At 41.2% G+C, this 26,208-nt stretch overlaps 1 protein-coding gene across 3 annotated transcripts in view; it reads left to right on the top strand.

Moving 5' to 3' along the window:
- The first annotated feature begins 11,277 nt into the window (after window positions 1-11,277).
- PARD3B (par-3 family cell polarity regulator beta) overlaps window positions 11,278-26,208 on the top strand; it is a 391,325-nt gene continuing 376,394 nt past the window's right edge. For all 3 annotated transcript variants that reach the window (XM_058028158.1, XM_058028157.1, XM_058028156.1), the window contains exon 1: window positions 11,278-11,397. In XM_058028158.1, the coding sequence (XP_057884141.1) occupies window positions 11,278-11,397 (120 nt within the window). The remainder of the gene's footprint in view (window positions 11,398-26,208) is intronic.

The raw sequence follows: 26,208 nt of genomic DNA, 5'->3' as shown, positions 1-26,208 counted from the left end.
TCAAAAGGAAATTATTTTCTTCCCTAGTACAGGAAAGATCAGTTTGTTACTGGGAGATGGGAGAAAACTGTCAGCAGAAGTATTTATGTCTTGCATCTATTTATTTATTTATCTTTTGTCCATCCCCATGCCTACCTGCTTTTTTAAAGCCACCCACACTGGCTAATCAGGAAATATACCGTACTGCCATCTGTGAAGGGTTCATTTCTTCTGTCCAGCTCAAAATTCTTCTTGTCATTGCCAGGAGTCTGGGTTGAAGGTTTAAGTCAAGCCCTGTGCACCGCCCTCCTGTTAAGCACAGTGTAACTCCTGGCGATGGTGTCCCTCCACTCCTCATATCTTCCATAAAGCATGGGAATGGCTGTTCAGGGATGAGGCTGATTTGAATGGCCTCTTCAGTCTAGTCTGTACTAGCTGCCAGCTCATCCTGAAAGGCTTGAGACAGCTGAGGTGGGGTTAGGGTGGATATAACCAAGGAGAGGGTGCATGTGGACTGTTGAGGAGCGGGGAGAGTTTGTCTTGCCTGCTGCCTCTGTGCTCCCAGGGTGCAGTCAGGGCCGGGCTCCAGCGCAGCAGGCACCAGTGGCAGGAGAAGGTGCAGCAGTAAGTGGGAGGCAGAGGAAAACTAGGGGTGCAGCTCCAGGCACACTGAGAGGAGCTGGAAAATCTCCTGATTTCCACACAGACAAGTTTAGATGACCTGGGTTTCTTGCTACAGCTTGTAGAAAGCTGAGAAATCCCTTAGGAGGAAGAGAGTGATAAAATGATGGAGGGTTTTACACAAAGGCTGGCAAGCTGTAACCAGAAGGCATACATTAATGAGAGAAAAGTTGAATTCTCATCTATTCCACCTGTGAATCCCAACTGAAGTCAATGTGGGAAGGCCTAAATGGCAGGAATATCTGAAAACCACTTGCAGTTTAATTATTGTCAAAAAGCTCTAAGAAGAAGTATGAGTGGCGGAGGAGTTATGCACTCTGAATATATATCACCACAGCAAAATCCCTTTAGATGCAGATGAAATTACAAGGCAGTGATAGCTGGACCACAGAATAAAATCCTATTCAAAGACTGATGTAATGCATTTTTCCACTGCAGGGCAGGAGTGAAACTTCGAGTTATTGTGTAAAGAGAGAAAGAAACTTTGGCCCTCAGGGCTGCAGTAGGAAAGGTAGTTTAAAAAAGATCATTAAAGAAAAATCCCTCCTGAAGACTTTGATGCCTATTGATGCAAGGTGCTATTTGTTCTCCTACTGAAGACAGATCTGAAAAACTCTGCAATTACTAATAAATCACTTGCAATATTGAGCAATTACCAACAATGCAATCATAAAACAGTGCAATAACTAAATAATTATATGCTTGTTAGGAGAATATGTTATTTGGCTTCTTGGAAAGAAAGGGGAAGGAGGTGAGAATAAAAAAGACAGGATATTGAATACAACACAAAGAGCAACAAAAATACACTTTGCAGCCAGAGTGCTGAGTAGCTGTAAATATGCAAGTCTGAATCCTAATCCTAGAGAAAATAAGAGCAAGTTTAACTATTGATAGGACTTTTTTTTAAATAGGATGATTCATCTGTCATCCAAAATACTGAGTATGATGTCTGGACAAGCTTTTTTCTGTCTACTGGCCATGCTCCATCCAAACCCAGTCCTGAGAGTACAAACTGTCTCAGTGGTATTTGCTTTATTACTTGTCCTACTGTCCATAGGCTGCTACCTCCACTGGTGCCCCAGGAGCTCCAAGGAGAGCACTGCTCTGCAGTCACAAAGGCATGTCCATGCTGGTTACCCAGGCCCAGCTGGAGCCACAGGAAGTGGATTCACACACTCCAGAGGCAGCTTAAACCCCTGCTGATGGATGGAGGCCACTCTTTCCATACCTGGTAATGGAGGCATTAGGAGTGCTCGAGCTGTAGATGTGCTGCACTGGGGCGAATGGGAAGCTCAGGTTTCATCAGCAGAAGCTAATTATGATGGGAGAGAGAGAGAACATTGCTGTTGTTTAGATTTTCCTCTTAATAAATCTGTGATTATTCCAAAAACAGCTGGAGAAAACATCTGCATAAATGAATTGCTTCTTGGAAGGAAAGGTGTGTATCAGTTACCATAATTCAGGCTGTTATGCTGTTGGCTTGGCTCGCTGGTGTTCAGCTGTTGCCTTAGGTGTGAAAGCTGGAATACAATGGAAAAGAATGAAGATTTTGAAATGCTTTTGGGAAATACTGTGAAATGCTGTAGAAGCAGAAAGCACACTGTGTACTGTATACACTAAAGAAAAATATCTGTTGTAGAAGAGATCAAGAAATCATAGCTGAAGGATTTTGGATATGTTCAAGGATTAGGGACCATCTGGTAAAAGGATCATGCGAGGGACTGGCTCTGGTAAAACATTAAAGGAAAGGCAGGCTGCTGTGCATGCCTGACCCAGATAGTTTGGTAGGCACAGTCTACGTAAGTAGAGCACAATTTATGGAGCAGGCTGGAGACTGATACTCCTGTAAAGCACAATGTCATTCTTGGAATATCGAGCAATCCTTTTCAAAAGTGATGGCAAAGTACAAGAGGAAGGCAGAGAGAAGTAGACTGTGAGTAGTAGGAGAGCCCAGACTCCAGTAGCCAAGGGCTATGCTCCCTTCCTCCTCCTGAACAAAGGAAAGGAGGGAGGGCTCTGCTCTAATCCTCCTTCTGGCATGCATTTTAAATAAATCCTTTGTGGTCAGGGGACGGGAACAGACACTTACACACCCTCCTCCTTCCGCAGCTGAAGGTAATGCAGCTGGCAACAGGCACGGCATCTCTTTCCACTGAGCCCTCTCTTCTCCCTGCCCTGTTGCTAGAGTGATTGATTTGTGATCTCAGAGATCAAAATTTCCTTTCTCTTTGAGATCCCCCAAGGCTGATCTGGCCTGGGAGCCCATAGGTTTTCCATGTTTAAAGCAAATCTTTCAGCTTTGGGGAATGAATGGGTAAAAACTTCTAGCATCTGTAGCTCATATGACTGGACAGTTATAAAACAGACTGAAAGGAAGAAAGGGAAAAGGCAAGAGAAAGTAAACAGAAAGCTGAGAATTTATGAGAATCTTTTTAAAAGCCTGCACTTTTAGCTGTGATGTAAATGGTCTTCTCATGGATTTTGTGCTGAAAAAGACATTTAAAAATCACATATATTAATTAAAATTATAGATACTGGCCAGATTACGACCCATATAGATGTTGCCATTAGCAGTCACAAACAATGGCTGCAAACAAAAAGAAAGCAAAACAAAAAGCAACTAATGAAACCCAAAGGAAAATAAATTAGTGTTAAAAGCTAGAAGTAAACACAATCTAGAAATTACATACTCTTAAATAGAAGCCGGTGGTGGCCCTTGAAAGCTCACTTTTTTCTCTTGGATAATCAAAGGCCATATTGTGCCTTTAGGCACAGCTTTGAGTAAGGATAGATGAATAAATTGCATTGCTACAGGAGTAGCCTTAGGGTGGGAAGAACAGAGAGCCCGTGTAACACCTCCTTGCTCAGATCAGTAAGCAAAGGCAGCTCTGCTGTGCAGCAGTTCCAAGCCACCCTGGGAAGTGAGCAGCACTCTCCTAAGGAGGGTGACAGTGTTGGTGTCAGAAGAGAAAATCATCACCTATAAAGCTGTCATGGGACATGAGAGCATCCCATGGACACAGGCTCTAAAACACGTTAAACACAAGATGTTTGGTGTCAGAACTAATTTGACAGACCCCAGGATCTTAACCTAAATGTTCTTGATCAATGCTGTAGTAAAGGGCTGAACCTTCATTTTCTTCTCTAGCTCAAGAGGAGAATTCCTCCTGTGCAACTGTTAAAGATTTTTTGTCCACAAATTCCTGTGAGGAAAAGGTTAAGCCAAAGTGATTTTCAGGGCAGCCTATGTGCTCCTGCATAACCTCAACTTACCATATACTCTGTTTGTACATTTTGCTGCCTAGAGGATGAGCAAGGATTGTCATGGAGAGGTGTCTCCATGTAGACAAAATCCCAGGTGATAGTACACAGCTGATATTATCACAGGGTTAATAAACCTCTCCTTTGAGTTTAGGTGACTGTGGAGAATTAGGGATAGTTCAGAGCTGGGCATGCTTTCTACCATCTCACTGCCCAATAACATTCCCTGTCACAAAACAAGTCTTCCACATAGTGCTGTGTCTTTCCGTGCTGCTGCAGAGCAGAAGAGGACTTTGGTCCTTCTTGGATGTCCTGAAGAAACATCTTGTTGATCCTGGGCAAGATACATCACAGAGCAAGAATGAAACTCTGATGAAGTAATAAATAGGACCTTAGTGTGCCATCACTTTGTGGTCATGAACCACAAAATCACCCTTCATGCCAAATGAGGTGGAGATTGGAGTGAAGCAGAATTTAGTTGTCATAATGAAAACAGTGAGTAAGATTATTTTGACATATGTGAACACAAATAAAAAAGAAATCTAGGATTATATCCACCTATGCTTTTAAGTTAGCTTCAAAAGGCTTTTCTTTCTCTCTCGATGTCCTAGAGATTGTATCACTAAGGTGTTAACATAACTTTGTGGCTGAGGACCATTTTGAAGAAGTCTTTAAACATGTAACTTTTATACATAAATATCCCCTAGGGCTTTATTAAGATTTTCCTTCCCCTCTGGATTTCTCTGAACATACCTTTAGTTTTTTTTAGGGACTAATTTCTACACCTGCCAAACTTTAAAGAATGTTAATATCCTTTGGACCTATTTAGACAGAGCCATTTCTTCCCCACACTGTAAACAGAACTTGTTATCAACAGCTCTTATGCTTAATTAACTGTAAACAAATCATTATCCGATGAGCAAAACATTCCTTTCCACACTGCGGGGTGGGGTTCGACCCACAGTGTTCATCTCTTCTGCACTCCAGCAGGCGTGCACCCACTGCCAGGAGCCCGTGCTGCCCGTGGCAGCTGAAGGATGCCCAGTTCTGAAGGATGCCAGCAGGGCTTGGTGCAGCCTGGCAGGGGCTGGTACAGCCCGGCTGGCTGCCCAGCGCTCCCGGAGTGCCCTGCAGCGCCAGCAGGGAGCAGGGATCCCTGCTCATCCAAATTCTGCCTAGACTAATTGAAAGTGGATTTCTCCCATCTGGTTCCAGACTTTTATTTTGATATTATAGGGGGTATAATACTGGATATTCAAGCACACTCTTCTTTCATATCCTTATAGAGCACAGATATTAAAAAAATATGTTTTTCTTGAGCTAAATCAATATAGTTATATGAGCAGAAAGAAAATCCAGGGTGAACTAGGAGTGGCATCATGAATGGAAACTGAGAATCATCTTGCTTTGAAAGTCTCACAATTTCTTTATTTATTATTTCAACTTTAAATTAGGTTCCAATTCAAACTTTTGTGAGAACCTGATTTTATATAGATTGTAAACAGATCTTTTATATTGTATTTTTAAAAATTCTACTGCATTTTCCAAGAATATTTGTTAGTTTGCTTTCCCTTTATTCACCAACATTGTACCACTGAGACTTGTCTGTGAAAGTGGTTTTATTGATTTTCATTATTCAAGCTGGGAGAAATGCAAAATATAACCAGCAGAAATTATGACCCTTTTTGCCTTTAGTAATCAAAGGGTTTACTGGTAACAACATTCAGTAGGGAGCAAACAAATACATTTTACTGTGTTACCAGAAAAAGTTTGAAAAATCACAAACCAGATCTCCAGGGATTATGAGACTGATTTAAATGAAAAAGGGTTTTTTTTTTTGTTTGTTTTCAACTGGTTTAACTTTATCTCCAAATCCATTCCAGTCTCTGAAACCCCAGAAAAATCATACCTGAGTAATAACATCTTAAGGCTCTTTTAGGGCTTTTTCATGTTCCTGAACTCAGACTGAATGTATTCCTCTCACATGCTATATTAATGGGGCTGAGCCAATAGCGCTCTAGAAGCATCTTCTTTGGCAACCCTGGCTCCTGATGTCAAAAAATTAATTGTCTAATGTGTGATGGTGTAGGAAGGAGACACTGCTCAGAGCCAAAAACTAAAGGTCAGCACTTGTGTTGGCTTGTTAGCAGCAAAACTAGGGAAAATTCCTTTGTGTTTTTAAGCAGGTTGCTTAACCAGTCCATGTCTGCTGGCACAGTGATTGCAAATCTTCACTGACAATTGCTGATTGTTTTGGAATCTTTAGATGAAGCCTCACAGATATAAACGCAAAGTGCTGATTATCTTTATTGCGATTTTCAGTTGTAGTAGAGAAAGTGTAAGAGCCATTCAATGTAGAAAAAGATGATTTCAGAAGTTTACAATTCTACTCCTCTGGCTGGCACTGTGCTAAAGCCACTGTGGGAAGGAATGGTCAGCAGGGAGGGCAGGAATGTTAGTGGGGCTCTATTGTAGGGGGATAAAATATAAGTAAATAAAGGTAGTATAGAATGTAATCTTACCCCCTAAAGAGTTGCAGCTGAGCCAATTATTAAGGATTAGGAGCAGGCCTGATTTTAACAGGTCACACCTGTAGCCAATAAGAAGACTGTTATAGAAGAGTGGATTGGTTTGTTGAGGAGGAACTGGAGCCAGTTGGCTACTGTGAGGACAAGGAAGAGTCAATAGGCAGAGGAGCTGCCTATGAGAAACATTAAGGAGGTATGAAACTCTAGTAATATGGAATCTTTGCAGTCTAATGACAATAGAGCTCTTGCAGTATCATGATAACACTGTATTGCTGCCACAGCATCTGCCCATCAGGAAATTGCCAGCAGTACCAATGTGACCTGGGTCAGGCATGGAGCTGTGACCACACTGCTGACCTGTGAAACATCACAGGCCAGCAGGGAGCCCTGTGCTTTCACATGGAGGGCTGACCCAGAGTAAGGGATGATGATGTTGTTAAGTGAGCTTACACCAGCTCAGCACCTTATGTGGTGTCTGTAGAGTTTCCTATTCAGTGCTCAGGAGCTCAGGAACTGAGTGTACAGGTCTGACAGCCCACAGCTTGTGTGGGGAGGAGGCAGATGGGATAGCAGACCAGTCAATTGTAGGACAAACTCACATGAAGAGTGCAAGAAATTAGCTGAGGCAGTCATTTGGGCAAAGAACTTACTGTGGTTGATGAAAGTGGAGGTCTTGTCCACTCCCCTTCTGCTCCTAGCTGTTGGGCCCTGCTCTTGCCATCTAGTGTGCTCTGGGATGTGTCAGAACCTTCCCTGTGTGGCCTTTGCTTGCCAACAAAGCAGAAAACAATGTTTTCCCTTTTTCTGTGTTAATTTTCTGCCAGACTGATGCATTGAAATGGCTCAGAGAGATATCCAAGGAGCATCAGGTAGGAAAGGATGAAGGAAAGGGAGGAAGGCAAGAGTAGTAATCCTCAGTGAGAATGAGTTGTTAAATCTGCTCATCCCCTCTCATGAAACTGATACCTGAATGTTGTGAATATTATCTCATGGATATGTATTTGTGTCTGAAGCTCAGAACCAGGCTGCCTGCAAAGTACTGTAACCTGATATAAATCAAAAGAAAAAGGCTGCTGTCATGCTGTGCCATGTTCTCCCTTGGGCCAGCATAGGCTTTAAACCCCATTACAGAACTGAGTTCTGATTCATCTCGATTTTCTGGTTTCTGCAGAACTGATTTGGCTGAAAGCTAATCTGGCAAAAAAATTAATTTCCACAGCTTCTCAATGCACAGACCTGCAACTGTGCGTGCTGGCACACAAAAGGGAATGGACGGGAACAAACAGCTGGGGCCAGGAGGGAGCAGAAGTCCTCCTCTGGGGGGCAAAGCCAGTTTATGCTGCTTACAGCATTAGCTGGATGATGATCTACTTCAAATGAAATATGGTTTAGATTTCTGTCACAAAAGCAGGCATGTCCTCTTAAATGCACACAAGTATAGTAAAAACAAGACCTCATAATTAGTCAGTTTTAAAAGCTGCTGGTTTTTACTCTGAGTAAAGTAAATTTGACATAAAGATGAGATACTGATGACTTGATTCTTAGGGGTTTTGTGTGCCCAACAAGAAGTGGGTTTGGAACTTTGGGATTTGGAAGCCTTCATCTCACAGAGGTCCGTGAGGTATATTTTTCCAGGAAAGTATTTTTTGGTCATGATTCCTGATGATCTCATTCAGGAGCAAATGGTGTAGGGGTCTGATAAGTAAAAATTACACTCTTCTGTCTTTCACTATATTGCAACTCATACTGTAGTTTCTTAAGAAGTGTTTTCTTTGAATTGTAGTTCAACACTCCTGGTCTTCTCATATTTAGCTTCTTAGCTGTCCAAATATGACAGCTTTTCTTGTTATGCTGTTACCTGCATTGGAGGAACTTGCTTTTGGAGAAGTGTTCTCCATCCCTGAGGAAAAAAATCATCAACTCTCTGATAGAAGAAAGGATTTCTTTTCAGAAAGTTGTACAGGCTTTCTTTTCTGAAAGTTGTCTCAGGGATAGTTACAGGTAAACCCCTGATATGTAGGTGTTAATTGTTACCAGATGGCTTCAAAGACTTTCAGACTGTTTCAGCATAAACAAATGTGTAATTCACCCAGAAGAACACAATGTCTTATTAGCAATACCATGCATAACTTTCAAACAAACACGGGCAGACAGTAAACACACTGGTGATTGCTCTGTAACCTTTTCTCACTCCCCCTTGTTGATGTGCGATAATTAAATACAACTCAGTTTCTGTAATATACTAAGCACACACATTTAAAGACAACCTTTTATTTCCTTTCTTTCTGGAATAGCTGTAGGTCCTAGACACTTTGAAACCTGCTGCTTATGCTTCAGGTATGGTGTTGGGGGAAAGTGTTTTTAATTTTTTTCAGACATACCAGTTGGTATAACACACTTTCTCTGTCAACAAGCTCCACCCAACTCCAGTTACAGTGCAAATCACCTGCACTTTTCAGAATTTGAGGAAAAATAAAATCATACCACAGTTTTTCCTCAGTGTGTCAGACTTGCTTATAAACAGAGAGGGAGAAAGGGAGAGAGAAACACAAAGAGAAACAGAAGCCTTTACATTCACAGTCAATTATTAACCTAACTAACCAAAACCATACAAGCACAGGGACCCAGGCTTCCCACCAGCACATCAGCAGCTGAACTCCTCCTGTCTCCTGCTTGCTCTGAGGCCGCTGTGTGGGACTGCTCCTCCTTATCATTGCTCAGGAGCAAAGAAGGAAGTGAGGAGCTGTTGCTCCCTACCCCAGGTACTCCTGTTTCTCCCTCCTTAAAAACCCAGTTTACAGAACTGGCTAGGAGTTATACCAAAGCTTCCCTTTTTCTCCTCCTTGATTACTTTTCATTAGTAACACTTTTGTAGCCTATCTGACTTGCTGGTCCTTCCAGCAGTTGGCAGGAATCCTCATTTAGCATGAAAAATGCTTACAAGTGGTGCTGATCCACAAGACACCATTGAAACCATTGAAGCTTCTGCTATTGGGAGCCAGCAGTGAGCTGGCTTTGGGCTGAGTTGGCAGGAACACAGTGGTGGATCTGAAATGGCCACACGGGCTGACGCCAGAGAACCAGGTGTCCCCAGCCCCATCCTAGCTGCTCTGGAGGTGTTTCTGGCCTACAAGTTGTGCTACCGTACCCATGGTGTTTTCTGAAGAAACAGAAAATTCCTGTTTCTTTGTATTGCTTCTTTGCTCCTGGAGGGAAAAAGAAAGTAACTTTTCTATGGCTCAAAGCATGTGGGATGCACATTTGTTCACTTACACATGCAAGCACACGTACACACCCAGGAAAAGTTCTATATATGGCTTAATAGATTATTTCCCTGTGATTTGCTCTGAAACACTGCAGGCTGGTGGCGGACACTTCTGGGTTTGAAAAGGCAAGGAGGAATTGTTTACTACCTGCATCAGTCCCACACACCACAGTTGCCTGCTCCTGAGGAATCAGGATGAACTTTCCACTAGCTGGAGTTTGTGGTTCTGTCCTCATATCATCCCAAAACCTCTCTATTCAGTCAACCTTCAGCTTATGCTATTCTGGCCCACTTCCACTGCACCATCTCTGGTACTGTCATTTGGTTACGTCACACAGCACAGGGCTTGGACTGCCTATTTGAATGCTAATGTGAACTGGTGGGGCAGTTCTACTGCAGTAATAGTCCCCTTGTGCTGTGTGATGTCATGCTGTGGTTTAGAGGTATTTTTATACTGCCTTTGCTTTGCAGTGATTTTCAGTAATACGCATCTTGGTGGGTAGATTGATCTGTTATGATTATGAGAAAACTGAGTACTTGTACTACGTTGTATGTGGTCTAGAGGTAGGTGAGGTGTAGGGAGCACTATTTGGTTACCAAGTAGTACAGAAAAGGGTACTTTGCAGAATAGCAGGTGTTTGGGGAGCGCTGCAGAGCCTCACACCCCATTATGCAGGTGTATGGCTTTGCTGTATCACGACTTGAAGAGTATGAGCTGTCACTGTATGGGGGTGATGGGTTTCTCTGCGTGCTGTGTGTCCCGCAGAGCAGATGCGGTGCTTGGCAGTGCCTGAAGGTCTCTGTATAGTGTGACAAGGTGCGCGTGAGGTCTCGGGTCAGTCTCTGAAGTTCCGGGTGGGCAGCTGTGTGCAGGTGTTTCACAGCTTCGTGGGACAAGGTCTGTGCTGTGGTCCCGGTCGCTGCACCGCCGAGCAGGTTGGGCACAATTTCTCTCTTAGGTGTATTTTGTGTGCCACGGGGCCTGCTCGAAGCGCGAGGGATGCTCTGTGCCTACCGCGGTCCAACCCAGAGCCGTGCTGGCGGGAGGGCTGCTCGGCCAGCGGGGCACACAACTCTCCGTGCCCGGCAGAGCCCCGCGCTTCAGCGCAGCATTTCACGCCGGTGGCCGTAGCCGCGGACCGGGCTGGGTTCTGCGGCGCGGGTGCATCCTGGCTGCCCGCTCCGCACAGCGCGGCGTGCAAGGGACACCCATCCTCCGGCCGCGCGGTAAGGGCGCCGCTGCCCGGGGCGCTGACCCGCGGCCCCTTTAAGCCCGGCCCGGCGCTCCGTGCCCCGGGCGAGCGCCGCCGCCGCCCGCGGCCGCCCCGCCCGGCCCGGCCCGGCCCGCGCCTCCCGGAGCGCCGCGCGGGGCGGGGCGGGCACGGCGGAAGGAGAGGCCGCGGCCGGGCCTCGCTGCCGGCGCTGCCCGCGCTCCGAGGCGCAGCCCCGCGGGAGCACCTGCCGCCCGCCCCCGTGGGGCCGCCGAGCCGCACCTGCCGGCGCTGCCGGGCCCGGCCGGGCGCCGTTCGTGGGCGGGCAGGGCGGGCATGGCGGCGCGCTGAGATGAAAGTGACCGTGTGCTTCGGGCGGACCGGCATCGTGGTGCCCTGCAAGGACGGGCAGCTCCGCGTGCGGGACCTGACCCAGCAGGCGCTGCAGCGCTACCGCAAGGCCCAGGAGAAGGTGAGGGGCGGCCGGGCCGTGCGCGGAGCCGGCCCGGGGAGGGGGGCGGCGGGGGGAAGGCCCGGGGCCGCGGCGGGGGCGACCGGGCTGGAGGGGCGGGTGGGCTCCGGGCCCTCCCTGCGGCCGCGGGGACACGGACACTGTGCACACTGTCCCCCTGCCTGAGTGCCCCTGGCAGACACTTTGTGTGAGCGGCTGATGCCGGCGGGCGGGGAGCGTGTCCCGCTCAGCTGCCCAGCCGGCATGGCTGTTACTGCTGTGCGTGTTGACTAACAAACTTGAAACAGACAAGAGCATAACAATAAGTCAGTTTCGTTCAAGCTTGTGTTTTCTGGCATCAGCTGCTCGGTGAGGTGCTATCTGCATGGGAAGGTGATTTCCTTTACATGAAAGGAGCTCCAAGTTTTTCTTTGGCTGTAACTAATTGAGCATAAAAATATTTTTCTTTTTTTTCTCCAAGAGGCAGGTGCTGAAGGCTAATGGGATACTGTTCAGTGTTGATTAAAGGCCTAGTGTTGCAAATACTGCTCTGTGAAAGAGATTCCAGTTACAAACTATGAATTAAGGACTTACAGTATTGTGTTCATCTTCCTAAAACGTCCGAGTAATAAGTACAGCCAACATCTTAAGGGCTCTGTTTTGTGACATGTGCTAATTTCTTATGGGCCTGGTCAACTGTTTGATATCCTGAATGCAAAACTGGAAGTAAATTCTTGTTCTTGCAGATTTAGTTTGAGAAAAACTTGCTACTATGTTAAATACATCCTGAACAGCTGAGACTGATCTAGTAGAGATTGCTATGGTCTCCATGTTGGTCCCTCTGAGCAAGTGTCAGGCTCTAACCTGCCTTAAGACACATAGAGCTTGACAAATATTTTTTCTTAAAAGTAGTTTTTCCCAATGATGCTTTGTGTAATAACTACAAAATGCTTGTAGAATTTTTGGTACTGTTAGAGTCAGCAGTCAGTGAGATCTTTTGCACTGAAGCATGGTTAAGACTACTGAAATACGCCTTCAAGAGATTGGCTTTATCAGAAACAGAATTACTTTCAGCTGTGTTGAATGTAGAAATTTACAAACTGATTTCAGCTTGATTTGTGCTTGTGATGAGATTGAAATTAGTCTCATGATGATGGCTTAAAGGTGGCCTACGAAGCCTTTGTATAAGTAGTTTAAATCCCTTTCCTTCTCTACTCTTTATTTACTTTTTTTTATCCCTTTAGAAAGAAGTAGAAGGGTGCCTGCCTTTCTAGGTGAGGCCCTGACTGTTCTAGAAGGCTCAATAAGCAACTATAGGATAGAAATTCCAACAGTGTGAGAGCTTCAGATAATGCCAGACACTTAAGTGTACTGCTGTTCTCATGCTTTTGTAACCAATTTGCTATTAATTAGTATCTTAAGATCTTTTTTTAATGTCTAGTAATAATCTCCTATGTTCTCTTATGCCCTTTGGGTGTGAGGTCAAAAACATCAGCCTTCTTTATAGGACAGCCAGAGGCCAGAGTCCATGTTTCTGACCTTGTAGTTCATGTTTCTGACCTTGTATTTCTTCCTTTGCAAATAAGCTTGGTGGGGTTTTTTTAGCTTATTTCCTTATAGAAATGTTGAGTTCCTTATTCTGCATCATAGGTGGACAAAGTGGTATGGGCCAGTTTGTTCAAAAATCGCTGATCACTTTGAGTAATGGAGCTTCAGAGCTAGAGTTTATACAAGGATGTGTAAAGAGGCAGAGTGGGGGAGCACCCTAAGGACTTGAAAAGCAGAATAGGTTTTCATTCAAGTCACTAAAAAAAGTCTTGTACCTTGTGCACCCTCTCTCCCTCCCCCTTACTCACTGGAAATGTAAACAGTTCTGTTGTAGTACTTTGATTAGCTGGCTTCCAATCTACAAGGTTTGCAGTGCAACTGGCCAAAAAGATAAATTTCTTCTTATCTTGACAAGCATCATTCAGCATTAGATTGCTTTCCTGGGGGAAAATTTGGGGTTGCTAAAACACATCATACAGATGTCTCAAACAATTAATTTTATTACCTTTTGGAGTATTTTTTGTCTGATGTAACATGATGGATTGGGTGTTTTGCCACTTTCCTTCTCTTACCTTTTTCTGAAATTAACTTTCTTAAATGTAGAATCTTAATGGGAATGGGATTATCTCAAGATAATCAGCTAAAATGTGCTGTGAGGTGTGTGCATAAACAGGTTTGTGCTAAAGATAACCGAATATTTGTTTTTCTTTTCAAAATATTTAGAATGTTTGGAATACTTTGTGACAGAATGCTGCTCTTTCTTTTGGCATGTTAAGTGTTCTTTTTGTAAGTTTTTTTTAAGTGTTAAAATGTTTTAAAAGAGCTAAGTGGAAAATTTTATTGTTAAGGTGCCTGAAATATTTGGAGAGGGAGGGAGAATTGATAGAAGGAATATCTTTCATAGTTGTAGAAGGGAAAATGAAAAAGGTAGCTAGGATACAAACTTTAGGAACTTTTTATTAGTTATGGTCCTGTCAAATACCACGAAAATGTTTGAGAGGCTCTGCATTTTGGGAGTTGTCCTGGAAGTCTAGTTTTGCTCTTACACTACAGTCACTTGTGTGGCAAAGGGGAAGGTACAACATTAGACTATTAATTAATACAACATTAGACTATTAATTAATGTATACTGTAAAATATTTGAATACACATATACAAACAAACATTTTTGAATTGGTTTAAACTACTTTGCACTTCTTTATATTTGTAGTGAGAGGAAAGTTGATGCAGTAAATGATTAAGTCTCTGGTTTCTGTGAGACTTTTGGTAGATAGCTGAGAACTTGGTGGGCAGTTGTTTATTGTAGCCTCCTGTGTTTCCTTAGCAAATTTGATTTGGTTTCTTGATGGGACTGTGTTGGCAAGGTTTGGTCACAAAGGCTCAGTTGCCTCAGTTAATGAAGTTGCTTTGTTAACTGAACCAGAACACTGGACCAATTTCAGTTGAGAAATCAGACAATAATTACTTCTCAATGCTACTGAATTTAGTGGCTTTTAGAGGTACTGGAGTAGTTCCTGAATGGGCAGATCCTGTCTGATTCACTGGAGGATACAATTATTGCCTGGAATTAAGAACTTTTTGTTACAGTATCAACCAAGAGATTTCTGTGGTCTAGGATTTTGTGTTGTGAATACTCATAGATGTTTAAGAAATTTTCTCAAACAGCTGCTTTATGAGGATTATAAATATTTTTTCAGGGAAGTCACTGTCATTTCAGAAAAGTGACTTGAGCAGAATGAAGTTTGTTGGAATTCTTGTGACCCAGGATCTGCTCTTGTTGCTGTTTAGCAATGTACATTAAGGCTTCCTGCTGACAGGTAGATACAGAAGGATTAATGATTCCTTATCATCAGCCCAGCCCCTAACTTGATATTTTGGTGCCTTGGGGAGCAGTTGTGTGTCATGTGTTGCATTTAGGATTCTTTGCTTGAGTGAGAACAGATGTACTGCAAAAGATTTGAGTTGCTGTGCCTGATCCTGTTTGCTTCTCCGTAGCTGTAAGACCTAGCCTTGGATGCAGGTCCTTGTCAATTGTTTTTCAGTCAGTTGTCAGAGACTTTTTTCCCCTTTCCCCAAGTATATGAATGAGAGGAAAAAGAGGAGTTCTGGGTCAGCATGGGAGGGTTCCATGGGCTCTTGTGATGTTTGGATTTATGTGGTCCTGTTGAAGGCAATTTCTTAAAATGAAATGGGGCTAAATGCACTCAAGGTAGATGCTCTGTTGTGCTCACATCTCTCGCCTTGGAAATGCTGTTCTCCCACATTTGATGCAACAGTTGAATTGCCAGCTTTGCAGTGGAGTCCTGGCTCAGCTGGAGATCCTTGCTTGCTGTCTCTGAGGCCTTGAATGTTGTTGGTACAGAAAGTGATGTCTGCCCAGGGAAATGAGGCTAGCAAAGTGAAATCCACTGTGGCTTTTTCATAAGCTGCAGTGAAACTTTTCTGAGGAAAATGTATAAAACATCTTGCTGCTCCAGATGTTCTTTATCTCTCTGGAGGAGCCAGAGACAGGGAAGTGGTGGTAATCATCTGTGTGTTCATTTACTAGTGTTTGCATGTATGGCACTTACCTGCATGGTTTGATTGAAGTGACTACTTTGGCTGTCTGCAGTCTCCTTCTTGGAAGCCAGGTGAATGAGTGGGGCATGGAAGTCATGTAGCAAAATTAATAATCACTGCATTTGTGGTTTAAAATTTGTCACTTTAGGCACAGTTAAATTCTTGAGTGGCTTGCTCTTAACAGCCTTTGTGAGCCTCATTTGGGAATGGGGATGGAGACAGACCAATATTAGTTGCCTTGTCTTCCTGGAACTTGATCTCCACTTGCAACAGGAGTATCTTTCCATTCGTGAGAACATACAGAGGGCACCCAGTTAATCCTGGAGTAGTGATGAGAATTTTGATTTACAGTCAGAGTGAGCAGGAAGCAGTAAAAGAGTAGGTAAATTCAAGAATGGGGTGGTTTTGATTAGAATGAGAAAAAATAGGTGATTTGGGTTGTATTGATGCTCTTTCCCAAATTAGATACAGTTTGAGAGCTAATGCTGCAGGTGGATTGTTTATATAATTTTGTGAGTTCTACTAATAAAATACTTTCTCAGTTTCTTTCTGTTCCTGCTTGCCGACCACATGACAATTAGTGTTCTGGAATTAGGTATTGCTGTTGTAAATAAGCCAGCAAACAGAAGAACTAAATGTTCTTGTAGTTTCTCTAAATATATTTGGGATAGGGAGAATGACAATTTTTTTACTCTAATGCTTACAAAAGATGTTTGCAAAACCAGGAGACTTTTTCAGAAGATATATGTGAAAAGTTTTGAAAAAAGTCCTTTTTTATGACATTTTTTTCTGTTTTGGGCAAATTCTAAGTATTTAGTCCTTTATAAAGGCAGAGTAATAGAGTTGTATTTGTATGGCTCTTGTGAACTTTTGTCTTGGACTTGGTCTCTAGGTTTGGTATTTTTCCCTATCCTAGTTTGTCTTAGTTTATTTTGGTTTTTTTGCTTTAATAGGGATGGGGTGAATCCATAATTTGTTTTACCAAAACAATTCTAAGCTCTGTCTTCAAGTACTTTTTTTCTAGAAATTATTTTAACTGATAATTTCCATACTTTTCTTAGTATGCTTAATCAGCTCCAGTATGTTAATGAGCTTATACATTGTTTTGGCAACTGATAGATTTCAATGAACAGCTTGATTATCATTTCTGCATTCAGCCTTCGGAGTTGTCACTATGATACTGCACTAAAAAATGAGAATAAAACTTGATTACACTGCTTTCTCATTACTATTGTATGAGTTTGTAACTGACTGATATATGGGAGTACAGGCTATATGAGTAGGGAAAGTAAAGAAAATGGAAGGAGACAAATGAATTCAGAAACTCCTTATTGACCTAAAAACAGTAGTGGTGATATTTCATTGAGATTGGGAACAAAGTGACAGAACTTTGGGTCCCTTAAAAATTTTCTGGATCACTTTTACAGGGACCCAGAAAAATTAAGACTTAAAAAGTGCCTGCCTTTTAATCGCTTTTATGTAAAGTATCTGCTGCTTTGTTGTATCATACCCACTAGTGTTGAGGTAATGACATTTTTGGTAGATTTTCAGGCTCCTTTCCTCACAGATGTTTATAATCTCTGCAGAAAAACTGCCATTGAATTTAGATTTGTCATAGAAAATGTCTTCTAGGACATTATGTACCTTCATAACATGAAAAAAGTTTGATCCCCTTTTTCCTTATAAGAAGTTGACTATTGCCAGTATTGGGTTTTTGGCTGAATAGCGAGTTAGCTGATGATCATGTGTTTCAGGGGAGCTCAGCTGAAGGTAGAGCTGGATAAAACTGCTGGAAATTCAACAGGCAAAATGAGAGTAACCTGACCTGCAGTGTATGTGATGCTAGTGGGTGTCCATTTTTTTCTCCTCCCAGATCATATTTATCAAATTCTGAACACAGTTCAGCTGTTATTGAGATACAGCAAAGATTTGTGTAGTAACTGAATGTTAAATCAGCCATAGGAGGAAATCACTAAAGAGCAGTACGGAGTTCTAAGCAGTGACTGCTTGCTGTTGCTCTTTGCCAAGTTGAAGATGAACTCTGAGTAGACTTGTAGGAATTTGTGAAGAAGGAATTCAAACCTCAAGTGGTATTTCTGGCATGGGCTGGAACTGGGAGGTGCTTTTGCTTGCTGCATAAAATGCAGTTTTAATTGTTTTATTTGTTTAAGTATCTGAAAATTGAGGGTTGTGATTTACTGATATTTTCTGAAAAACATAACGTCTTTAGTTTAGCAGATACAACCATGTGGGCATAATGTTTTATGTTGTGTGACTTTACTTTCCTCTTTACTCATTCATCATGATAGGTCAGTTGAATTGCAACATACTGTGCTGTCTGGCATCCTGCTACTGTAGCAGCAGATTTCCTCCCCCGTTGAGCAAAACATTCTTTAGGCTTTCCTAATGATTCGAATGTCAGAGCTGCAGCTTTCCTAGGCATGAAGACCTATTGCTTCATTATTATAAACTCCCTCTAACCCCCTATAAACATGCCTGTGTTTCATCCTTAATGAATATGATAACACTAAAGGTCTTGAGCAATTAGTATCATTGAAAACAGATTCTGCTTTGTATTTTTATATTCCATTATTGAATCTTAGGCATAAGGGTATACCCATTTTATGTCAGGGAAGTGACTGAACAGAAATGACAGGCTCATGTGAATGGCTTATTCATAGAAATTGTCTTGTAAATTCCAATGGAGTAGACAGTGCCCTGAATACATTGTTAAACTGAGAAAGCTGCTTCATATGAGAAATTCAGAAAATCACTATGTTACAAGAACTTTTGGGAAAAAAGCCTCTGCAATATTTGTGTAATATTGTGATTAATAAAAGCATTTTTTGTTACCCTCAGGTTATATGTTGCTGTGGTAGTTCTGTAAGCCCTCTTGTCAGTACTTTATTACTTCCATAGGATTACTTCAATAACTTATTTGTAAGGGAAACTTAGTGTTATAACAAATTACTGTTTGCGCTGGATAGGAGTTTTTTGGACTGTTTTCCTCACTTTAAAGAGAAAGTATGTAAGACTTGGTTTTTTAAGTGTTTTGGGTTTTTTTCCTCTTTATGCCTAATCATTATGCTAGAGACATCTCCATTAAGGGAACTACTGTAATGTTTTAATGTAATCAGAATGTCTCTTCTTTCCAGTGTAAACCTGCAATTGTTATGTCACCACTAAATACATCCATTCAGAACTGATGACTTGGCGTTCTTGCGGCAGGTGCCGCAGCGCTGCTCGGGCGCTTGGCTCGCTCTCGGGAATGCTCCCGAGGTGAGAGGCTCAGACAAGTTGCTCCTTGGTTTCACGAGAATGCAACATTTGTTGCCACAGAGAGACTTCTTACCTCAGTGTTTTTCTTTGTTGGCTGTTGTGTGCGTGAAAAAGAAAACTACAGAATGCTTGAATGAACATGCTTCTTATGGCCTATAATAAGGATAGCGTTGGAATGAAGGGTAGGTAGGGAGGAAGATGGATGATTGTACTCTACAGAGAGTGAGGTTGGAATCACAGAATGCTGTCTGATGGATAGAAGCTAACAGCCGGCACTGGACTCACTCTTTTTCCTGGCTAAGGATTTTGACCTCAAAGATGGGGCTCCATTGAGCCAAATGATTTTGCAGTACGGCTTGTCTGGTAGAATAGAATGTTTTTCAGATTACCAATAGAATACTGTCTGTTGGTAAATCATAATGCACACCCTCCCTATCATTTTCATTTACAAAAATGCAGTAATTCCTCAATCAGTAGAAGAAAATTAATGCTTAAAGGAGAATTACATGCAATCCAAAGAACAGAGGCCTGCGTTCCTTGAAAATAGTGTGGCTTTATTTTTTTACTTTGATTAATCAGTTTCTCTACTGGTATCTCATTCCTAAAACCTAAAAAGACCTTCACGTTTTTGTGGAAGATACTATCTCATTCTCATCAATCCATCAACAGCTGAGCTGGTCTTTATTGGCAAACCTAAACATCTGAATTATAGGTTCTCTGAGAGGACACAAAAAATTCCTTTACATAATAATCTCCTGTTTCTTTTGAATGACAATGTACTGTTCAAGTAAGAGTAGTTCCAGCTCAAAAGAAGTTATAATCCAGCAGGTCTCTTTGGTCCTTTGAAGGAGAGATGAGTCATAAATCCTGGTGTTAATGGGTTAATCCTGTGTATATGATATATTTGTTACATACATATCCTGTGTATATGCTGTATTTATTCTGTATCCAAACCCTGGAGCACCCATTTGTAGGCCATTTTACAATTAAGGGTTATTTTTTTGTACCTACTCTGTAGCTTGTCCTCTTGGCTGGTGTGCCAGGGGGACAGGCAGACTTCAGTGTGTCTTTATAAGTTTTGGTGATGTCCATAGTAAAATAGTTCCCTATTTATGTTTCTCTTCCAACTACAGGTTTTGAGGCCATTTAGTGTTTGCTAGCCTTTGTTTATTTTTTTTTTAGTCTTGCAATGCTGGATGTCATTAATGGTGATAAGACCAGAATTTCATTGTGAATATCTGAGGATAATTCCATGGTTTTTCAATATTTTAAAGAGTTTTATTACTGCTAAATGTAGGCACTGTTCACGTCAGTTTGTGTAGGTTGGGCATTTTTTTGTTGAATGCAATTCATTGTGGTGCAGTTTGCCTAAAATGATGATGATGATAATTTTTAAATCCTCTGTGATACTCTGTTGGTGGGTAGTATGTTGAGTGTCAGAAAGATTTCCACTGACATGCTCTGCTTGGCAGTTTTTATTTCTGACCACAAGCCAGAAGTGTAACCAGACTACAAATTTGAAGCTCTAAAGGCTTTGCTCATATTGGTAGTGTTGGCTGCAGGCTGCTTGGGATACAGACCCTTTGTAAGCGATGAGTTTCATGAACAAAGAAGATAGAATGTGGCCTAGAACTCTGCTTAACTAACTTCTTCTGGCAGAGCTTGTCAGAATTCCATGTGCCATCTCACCCTGCAGCTCCTTGCAGAGCAGCCTTCCTATGGATTCCTGGTTGAACAACTATTAAAATTCTCTCTTCCAGCTGCAACTTTTTCTATAAGGCTTTCTTAACTATTTCAGTAAGGATTTTCATGGAGAAGTTTCATCTCAGAATTTTTTTGATCAGTCCTAGATATTAAACGCAACAAGGGCAGGACAGAAATACAATGGTGCCTGAGTAGGGTAAGCAATAAAGAAAGCTACTTGTGACAGTGTGTCTGCAGCTTTTCTAGAAATAGAAGTAATTCAGGGGTTCTGCAAATCTGACTGAGGCAATGTGGCTGTTTTGCAGCAGTTTCAGTCTAGAATGGCTCATTGTAGCCTTTTTCTTTCACAAGTAGTTGGAGCCTTGCAGCTGTGCAGTGAAAACTGTGCCTCACTCTATCCCGGGCCAAACCAAATGGCTTCCTCTAGCTTGTGTCATACTTCATCAGTAAATTGGGTGGTGGTGCTGCATCTCACCTGTACATTTTTTTAAACTGAAACAACCTTCTATTTTTGAAATAGATACTCCCAAAGTCTTCCATTTCCTGCTTAAGTTATTTCTCTAAGGAAGTTTTTTTCATTATCTTGGTTTTATATTTGGACTGTGGGTTAGTCTACTTGAAAGCCTGTATGGAAGCCAGAAGTCATACAGGAATTTTGCTGAGTAAAGACTCCAGAGGGCTTGCTTTTAGAAGAAAAAAAAAAAGTGCAGTACTTGTTAAGCTTGCAGGAAAAAAAAAAAGAGGGAAATATTGAATACATCAATCAAATGTTTATATATTGGGAGCTCTGTGAAATGCTGTTTGCCTCCAAATTATGTTCTTTCTACTCCGACTGAGTTAAAAAGTTATTTGCAGTAACAATGATTTTTAAGGTATAATGATGTTTTTGAAAAAATAAAATAATTGTCTGCAGTAGGGGGTTGTCAGCAATTTATTAGCTTATTTTTACAAGGTAGTTTATTTACTACTGAGTAGAAGTTGATTTATGGAAATATCTGGTCTGTTCTGGTGTGTCAAAAATGTATAATACTTTGCTTTGACTCTAGTTTTAATGGTATTTTCTTTAGGTTACTCACTCTACTGCAATTTCTGTAGAAATTCAGTGTTTTCTCCAGGTTGCCCCCCTGACCCTCTCTGTTCTATAGAATGGGTTACAACAGTGTACTAATATATAAAATTTGTTTAATTTGCATATTTTTTGAAAGTCTGTTTCTCACAGTTGCCTTATTTAGCAGATATTTTTTTTTGTTAGTAATGTTGGAAATTTTACTGTCATCTTCTGTTACTGATGCCTCTCAACCCGTTCTTTATCTGCTCAAAGAATGGGACATTGGAGAGGCAATTGCTCTCTTCAATTGGATTTTTCCATGTTTTTTTAGGGTGGAGGAACTTGGTGAAATTTTTCAAGGACTGATGAGAGTTAGCATGCTCAGCCTCTACAGAATTAGGCTGGTTTGAAAAACCAAGCTGCTGCCAATTCACAGTTAATTTTCCCCTGCTGGCTGTAATAAATGTATCCTGAACAAATGTTTCAGGAGTTCCTGGCATTATGAGATACAAAAAGAAAACTCCCTGAAGAGCTGGAAACCTGAAATAGTTGTTTTGGGTGACAGAAAGGAGAAGGTTCATTGACATTTCAATATTGCACATAAAGACTAGCATTTGCATAGTAGTAGTCATGATGCAGGTGTTGTTTAGATTGCAATAAAAAAAGGGAGATGCTTTTTTTTTTTTTGAGGAAAAAAAGTACATGTGTGTGGAAAAAAATAATTTAATGTTAGGATTTTTCAATGATAAATTATGACTCTTCTCTGTGAGGCAAGAAAATTTGCATGTAAAAATCCAGGGAAGACTTGTGTATTAATGTTTCAGGAGCAGTTATTTGGATAGCTCTCATTCAGCTGCTGACTGATGGGAGGTACTAACTTTACATGAGAAATCCTCATGGAAACCAGTTCACTGACTTCCTGAAGAGCAAAATGAATTCTTAATTTTTACTCTAAAAACTCACATCTCATAAATGCTTAGAAGAACACTCAGGACCTGTGCATTTTAAATATATTACTTCTAAGGGTGTTTTCTTCCTTGATTACTGTTACCTTGATACCCTGAGTCTGGCAAATGCTGGTTTAGGTAGTTTTCCGTTTAAATTGAATTTTGTGTGTTGTGGGGAAGTAATTGCTGCAAGTGAGAATGTGAAAGGAGTAGATTGTTTGTGTTTGTACATTCAGGGTGCTTTTTTCTTATTAGGCCTTTCATGTATTATTAAAAATGTAATGCTAAAGCTGTACTGCATTTTCCTCTGGTCACTTCGGGTCTCTGGTAGCCGTGCTTGCAGTGTGATTGTTTTTGTTTATTTTGTTGCAGCAATATTCACTACCATTTAACTCTTAATAGTGTCTGAATACATACTTTCGTTCTTTTTATTTATGTATCAGGAGTTTTGCAGTTATATATGTATCATATTCTTTCTTGTGTAGTGTAACAAAACATCTTAATTGATATAGTCATTTTATTAAATAAGCTGTATTCAAAGACACTAGGAAAACACTAGGTAGATTTTTTGGTAACTTTCTATGTTCCAAATATAAAGTACATCTGGCAGTATGCACACATTATTTGTCCTGGTGTGACACAACTGTCTTTGAATGCAGTGAAAGTGGAGGGGTCTGGCTTATTGTTTGTAGCGCAGTTTGTTAATGGCTGGAGATGGGAAATGAGCATCTCACTAAATGGAAGTCTTGGTCAACCTCTGACTCTTGCCTTAAGGCTTTGAGAATAGACAATATGAAAAAAAAATCTTCTTTCCAGATGGCTGAATGCTTGATGTGTCTTTATGTTTAGCTGTCATTCAAATGTGAATGCTGTGGTGATTATAAGTGTCTTCCATTTTTCTGGTTTGAAATGATCCCTTTTATGCATTGTTTGTTTAGAGATTAACTATTTGGCTTATCAGTATGGATTTTAGAGTAGAAAAAACCCAGCTTGATCATGTAGCAAAATCCAGGATGATGATGTTCATAAGCAGACTTGACGGTGAGGGTCTTAGTTCCACATGCTGTGGTGCAGACCAAAGTAGTTTTGAAATAGATTGTAGTGGACTATTAACATTCTGCAAAATGTTGTTGCTTCAGTTTTGAAACATCTTATGTGTGATAAGTTTCATGCTAGTGGTTCTTGTTACTGAAAAAATACTATTCTGCAATCTGGCAAGAATAAGTTTTATGAAGGAGGCTTTGTGGAATGGAGTTTCTTTTGACTGAGAGGAAAAAAGCTAGATTTAACTTGTGAGTGGTGAGGTTGAATCATGTATTTTCATGATGCTTGAGTTCATAGTGAAAGATACAAGTTACAGTTTAATGATCAAACTCTTAAATAGTGTTGTAAGCTGAAGCAGACTTAATGGATTTTCAGGCTGTTTTTCTTGGAGTTTTCTGTGTGTTTTTGTTTTTGAACCTGAAGTCATAGTTAGTGTAAGAGATACCTTTTTAATAATGCAGCCAAAACTGTTGCAGGTTCTGTAGGAGTCCAAATCACTTACTTTGTGAGCATTAGACCAGTAAATTCTGATGTTATATTTTTTTTTATTAACTGACATTGGCAATGTCCTTAGTAACCATTTAAATAAGTGAATGAACTGCTTCATTGTATATGCTGGTTTCCTTTTCAGGCACTGCATATGGTGATAAAATTTAGTGGAAATAGATCAAATTACTTTGCTGAAAAGCTTTCAGCATCTTGTGGCCGAACTTGTCACCAACCAGCTCTCTACCTGTTTTTGTGTGTGAGAGTTGGGAGCCAGGTCTGATCATCCCTGACTGAGCAGGGGGCTGTTACTCTGCAAGTCCTATTGACAGTGCATTGTGGCAAAATGTTCCTATAACATGCTTAGGGTTGAGCATTCTTGTGAGTAATGGCTATATTATGTCCACTTAGCTGTAGGCATTTTCAGTATAGTTTTATTTTATTTCTTATTTCTGCTGGTGCTTGAGCATGGCATAATATGTGGAGTTAATGTATGTGGGTACAGTTCTGGAGCCCAAAGAGAATGAATGAGGTAGCTGACTGAAAAGTAACTTGGCCTCATCATCAATGATGGATGGCATCAAGCTGCAAATGAAAATGAAGGTTGTAATGGCATCTCAGGATGGATGCAAAATATATGCAAGTACAGCATTTAAAAAAGTTTGCTTACCAGCTGTTTTCATTTTTACTCTATTGTGGGGTTGTACTGGCTGTATTAAACTTCTGTAAGGAGGGTTTTTTTCCATGTGGCCCCCTTGCAACCTATGGGCTGGAGAAAGTTGCTACCAAACAGTAACATGTGCCTCGGGTGTCATTTTTCACATTTGGGCTAAATGTTGTACTTGACCTACTTAGACCTACCTGTCAGTTGTTTTGCAGTAACTTTTTGGTGCTGCCTTCTTTCTTCCTCTGAAACCTGTGAAGATGTTTCTTCCCAGCTCGTGTGATTCTGTTTTCCTGAAGACACTTACAATACCAGAAGAAAGCAGCCCTTTGGGATAAGGGCAGGGCAAACCCTTATGCACCCTTAATTAGTAGTATTAAATTTCAATGAAAAAGTGGATAATCTCACTCTCTTCACTGTTTTTTATCTGGCCAAAATCCCCTTCATGCGTTGAGGTTAGGCATATGGCATTTAGTGTTGATGATGTAATTATTCTGGCATGTTCTGTATATCAGTCAGGTGAAGGTGGAAGTTGTTCTCAGAAGCCTTGTTTGCGTTTCATCCAGTTCCATCACTTGGCTTTGGCAATATTTTTAAAGGTAGAGGTTGTTTCAGCTGTTTACCAGGTTATATTTGCTTTATCTTGGAAGTCAAATACTAAAACTTACCCATGTTGTACTGTGATAATATGAATTTTATTAATACAGCACAAAATATGGCAGGTTGTATAATAATCCCCACAGTGTAATATTGAACTGCTAAATATTTATATTATTTCTTAAACTTCCAGATTATTTTCTTTCAAACAATAGTCAGAACCACTGAGGCTGACTAGGCTTTATGGAGTTAGGCAGTGGTTGACTGTTAGTTGTGCCTTCAGAATATTATTGACCCAATTGTGTTTTCTCCTGAGAAGTAAAGGGAAGAGAGAATCTGGTTCATTTAGTGTTTCACATGAGATGGAAATAGGTTACAGCATCCTCTACTACAGATCTGCAAACCTTGCTCCAACACCTGTACAGTTAACTCCTCTGTTTCCCTCCCTGCACAACCAATTTTGAGTCTATTACTTTTCACTACCACCCTTTACAATTTTTCTTTTTTTTTTTTCCCTTTTTGTTTTCATTTGTAACTTACTTCTCCCTCACTTACTTACATCTTCTAATGCTTTGAAAATTTAACACTACCCTGGCTGTCTCAGCATCTTTACAGCACTGGATCTATGATTGTTCCTTATGGCTTGGTTTTGGAAGACAGTCAGTGAATGTACTGTGAAAAGTTATGTATTTTCTCTGAGTGAGCAAAGAGAGCCTTGGTTCACACTTAACTCCTCTATAAGGACACCAGTGAGCTGAGCCTGCTAGGAGGTACCATGGGGAGAGTTGATGTTGATATGGGCAGTGGTACCAGTGAGAATTAGTGGCATTTCTGAAATGGAACAGCTTTGGATGTGTGAGAAGGGAGTGGTAGTCTGACTCCTCCTACTGACACTACAAATCTGGCAGTCTTTGGCAAAATTCCTCCCCAGTCTCTGGTTGGTGATTGACTCATGC

The sequence above is a fragment of the Melospiza georgiana genome, chromosome 7 (genome assembly GCF_028018845.1).
Source record: "Melospiza georgiana isolate bMelGeo1 chromosome 7, bMelGeo1.pri, whole genome shotgun sequence".
NCBI lineage: Eukaryota > Metazoa > Chordata > Aves > Passeriformes > Passerellidae > Melospiza > Melospiza georgiana.
The sequence above is the reverse complement of the archived record's forward strand: the minus strand, read 5'-3'. Positions and strand labels throughout refer to the sequence as shown.